Here is a 4,373-nt window from a genome sequence, read left to right as displayed (position 1 = left end):
ACCAGTGCTGGCCATGGCTTGATCTGCATCTCCTGCATCCCCTGCCTCAGCCTGCCTGGCTCCCACTCCTTCTGCCAGGCAAGGACCCTGCCCTACCTCCTCAGAAGAGTCAGGTTTGCCTGGTGTGCCCTGCTCCTGCCCCATGCCTGAGAGAGCCCCAGTGAAAAGGAAGGTGTCTGTAGGCTCTGGGGGCTCTCCCCTCCCTTGGGGCAGTGGAGACTCATTACGGCTCCTCCTTCTGGCTTGGCTTTACCATGTTCAGCTGTCTGCAGCTGTTACGCTCCAGCACATTCCACTGCGCTTGCAGCCGCGTGTTGGTGGACTGGAAAAGGTTGTGGATGGCCAGCTTGATAGTCCACAGCTTCCCAATTTTCTTGGAGGTCTTGTCCTGAATGTCAGCCCAGTGAGCCTCCTGGAAGGAGAGGGCACATGCAGCATGGGGACATGCCCTAGCAAAGGTCATGCTTCAGCACCAGAGACCCTGGCTTGGAGACCCCGAGTTCCATACTCCAGACTGGTCTGCCATTCTTCCTTCTCCATGAAAGGGGGATGAAATTAGGAATCTCTTTCAATCCCAGAGACTGTTACTGGATTCTGCTGTGACCCCGCAGCTGAAGGATGAGCCATTAGCCAGTCTTGATAGAGCCAGGCTTAGACATCTTCCCCTGCCCACCCCACAATTCCTTACCCAGAGGGGGATGTCACTTTGAGCCTGATAAATACGTAGTTTGAGCTGCCCCAGCTCATTTTTGTACTGAAGCATCTCAGCTTCTTTCTGTGCTTTGTACTGCTCCAGGAACACCTTGTCTTGCTCAGTCAGTTGCTTGTGCCCCTGTTGTGACTGCAGAAGGTCCTTCCGTGTCCTCACCAGCAACACGTACTCTGAAGTGACTTCTGAGATGTCCTCAAACTGCAGCACAGGGTTCCTGGTGTTAGTGACTCTCTGCCCTTCCCTCACCAGCTTGCAGCTCTCATGTCATTTGGCACCCTGCCCTTACCTGGGCCAATGCCTCTCCCTCCTGAAAGTGCTCCCCACCTTCCCCAGCCCTAACTGTTCTGGGATTCTGTCCTTCCCAGGTGGATTGTTGGGCATTGCTGCATTCCAGGTGTGGTGGCCTCTCACTGTGCCACACCCACAGCTGTCACTGCCATAGCAAGGGGATGTGCTGCACCTTTTCCCAGGTGAGCAGTGCTCTGATAAACCACAAAGAACAACTGCAGCATCCAGAGCCACATCCCCAGGACTTGGGAGGCCTCAGCTGGGGTGGTTGGAATGTGAGTGGTGTCCTGACATACTCAAGAGAGAGCACAGCTTTTTGGCAATTGCCTGGGGACACTTTCTGGGCAACTTTTTATTTCTCCCAAACAATTCACCTGACCTGAAACAGTGACACAAAGATGTCCCCATCCCCCCAGCCCTCAGCTTTCCCCCTTCTCATGGTTTTTCTTTGCTTTTCTCAATCTTCCACTTGCTGTTCTGATTCTCCTACTGTAACTCTGCTCTCTGTGGCTCACCTGGGTTGCAGGTTGGTTTTTCCATCCCATCTGAGGTCTCTGGGTTTGAGCAAGTGTCCAATGTCCTGGACTTGCCCTACCTTCTCTAGTTTTAGCATTTATCTACGGCTCTCCCCAAGGCCATGTTCTGTCTCACTTATGTCCAAACTCACCTGTGAGACCTCCACCACATCCTCCAGGTATTTCTTGAAGATGGAGTACTTCTGCACTTTTTTGCAGAGTTTACGGCGTTTTTTTCTGAGGGTTTCCAGTTCCATCTTGGCTCTCAAAAGCTCACCATCCATTTTCATGCTCTCCTCTCTCTGTTTTCTGTCTGCCTTCAGAGCTTGGATTCGTAACTCTTCACATTTCTGATGGTTTCCCACAGCAGCACACATGGACATACAGAGAGAGGGAAGGAAGGCAGGGTAAGATGGAGATGGATTACTTATCAGCGGGGGTAGGACAGATCTTCAGAGAGGACAGGCCAGCACTGGAGCACCCTGGGAACATTTCCTCTCCCTGTTTCATCCCTCTTGCATTGACCCTTTTGTGCTGGAGACCAGTCCCTGGGATGGCAGTCTGAATTTCAGAGCTGCTTGGATCTGCACCCTGGAGACATCTGGATATCAGCAGTGGGGGCAAGGCTAGCACCTTTCCTGGGGAACATTTGGAGCTGGCAGAGGATCTCACTGGTACAGGACAAGCTCTTTTCCACCCAAGACCTATCAGGGCTTCCCATATCTGTGGTACAGAGCCTTGTGCCCTGCCAGTCCTGTTCCTCACAGCTCCATTCTCCACAGCAGTGCAGGCACAAGACCCTCTTCCCCAGGGGAGGGGAGGAGTTGGGGTGCAGCTCAAGGATCTGGTGTACCTGCACGGCGCTTCCAGATCTCTCCACGTGGGCTTTCAGCTGGGCCCTCTTGGCGTGCAGGTCCCTCCACCGGTCAGCAATGACTTTCATCCTCTCCCTGAAGGCCTGGCAGCACCAGAGTGAGGGTGACATGGCTGCCTGCACCCAAAATCTGTCACCTGCCTCCCAAAAAGCCTCCAAAAATCCACAAACCATCCCAGCCATGAGCCAGCACCCACCCATCTTTCTCACCTCTTCTTTCTCTGCCATGGCCTTTTCCATCTCTCGGGCTTCTTTCTTTTTCTTCAAGAGCTGCATAAGTGAAGACTGGGAGTCCTCCTCTGTCTCTTTGAGTTCCCTGCAGGAGGAGTTTTCCTCGAGGTTACATGCTGAGTTGAGTTCCTTGGCAGGGTGTTGGATTGCTCTGGATGCTGGACTGTGTCCCAGGTAGGGTGATGGGGCAGAGCCCCCCAACACCATCTCAGAGCCCATCTGCAGCACGGCATCCCCTCCCCACCCCAGCAGGCAGAGCAAGGAGGTGTTACAGGGAGGAACAGAGCTGGGGAAGGGGGTGCAAGAGGAGGCAGAAGTGATGGACATAAGGCATGGGGGTTCCCCACGGTGAGGGACAGAGGGATGGAGAAGGCAGGAGAAGAGGATGCAGGCTGGTGGAAGAACCCCCTCACCTGAGGAAGGATGGGACTTTGACCTCGCACATCCTGAGGAAAAGGGCTGACATCTCCTTTTTGCTCCAGGTCTCCATTGCTCCAGCCACCAGCAGCAAAGGGAGAGCCCAGGTCCTGCCAGCACTGCTTCTTTGCCAGCTCAGCTCAGGGGCTGTCCTCACCCCTGAGGGCTCACTGGGGAGGCACCAGGCAGGGATGAGCCCTGGGAGCCTCCTGCCTCTGCTTTCCTGAGACCTTCCTTGGCCTCTGCAGCCCCGTGGCTACTCCAGCCCTGGAGAGAGGCCCTGTGGCTGCTCCAGCCTCTGGGAATGTTTACTTGGCAACTTCATAGTTGCTGGGCAACAGAATGTTCACCCAGAGTCAGGGGGACTGCCCACCCTGTCCAGGACCAGGAGTTATTTAATTCCCTTTCTCACCTCTCTTGGGGTTCTTCCTCTGCTAAAATTTGACCTCAGCTGGGTGTTTCATTGCCCTGACAGCCACATCCCTCAGGGCACAGGGCTTGTTCCTTCTGTCCCCAGCACCAGATGGAAACACCATCTACAAGCACATCCTTGGGGATGTTTGACCATTCTACTGCCATGGTGTAGGGCCCTTCCCTCACAGCTCAGCTCACTGAGATCAGCTGCACAGCATTTTCCCTCTCCTAAGCAAAAACATCCCCTGGGCCCATCCTCTGTTGGGCCTGGCAGCTCCTGTGCATGGCTCTAGAAACAGTGGCTGCTCATTTCATGAGGCCAACAAATTTCTCCTGCCTGCTCCCTGTGGGGGTCTCAGCTGCTGAGGTACCAGTCCTTGGATTCTCTGGGTTTGGATTGAAGGCACTTGAGACAGTTGTTCATGTTCAGACTCAGGTGTTTATTATTTCTTATCAGTAAAACAGTCTCACAAACATGAGTTCAGCAGCTTTTCATTAGAAGGCACAAAATGGCCAACAATCTCTGATTACAAGGGCTTTTAAGAGTAAACTGTCCAATTAAGAACTGACACCTGGATTATTTTCCCTTTTAACCTAATAACTGATCCCTGGAAGCCCCCAGTGGGGACTTTTCTGCTCAGTTACAAAATGCCATCCAAATCCAAGAAGAAGGAAGAAGAAGCATGAAGAAGAAGCCCAGGGAGACACCCTGTGCCCTCCATCTTGCTGCCATCCACAACACACTAAAAATCCCAAACCCTAAATTTCTCACCAGGTGATACACCTACACTGCTCTCTAGAATCTATTTCACACTTTTGTGGATTCCAGTCTACCTTGAAGTCTGGGAAACTTTCTCTATGAATGAGGGTCAAAGTCAGTGCTCCCCTGGGGGTCAGGGCACCCCAGAGCAGACAGAGAAAT

At 53.2% G+C, this 4,373-nt stretch overlaps 1 protein-coding gene across 1 annotated transcript; it reads right to left on the bottom strand.

Annotated features, from left to right (window-relative positions):
- Positions 1–223: 223 nt before the first annotated feature.
- On the bottom strand, positions 224–3,110 carry LOC103826118 (coiled-coil domain-containing protein 42-like). Its single transcript, XM_030239053.1, has 6 exons — positions 3,034–3,110; positions 2,600–2,705; positions 2,369–2,473; positions 1,668–1,865; positions 689–910; positions 224–412 (listed from the first exon to the last, which is right to left on the bottom strand). Exons 1-6 carry the CDS (start codon positions 3,108–3,110, stop codon positions 224–226), a joined length of 897 nt encoding a protein of 298 aa, XP_030094913.1.
- Between the last annotated feature and the right edge of the window lie 1,263 nt (positions 3,111–4,373).

This window comes from Serinus canaria, chromosome 4 (assembly GCF_022539315.1).
Source record: "Serinus canaria isolate serCan28SL12 chromosome 4, serCan2020, whole genome shotgun sequence".
NCBI lineage: Eukaryota > Metazoa > Chordata > Aves > Passeriformes > Fringillidae > Serinus > Serinus canaria.
Note: the sequence above shows the minus strand (reverse complement) of the source record. Positions and strands in the feature narration are given on the sequence as shown.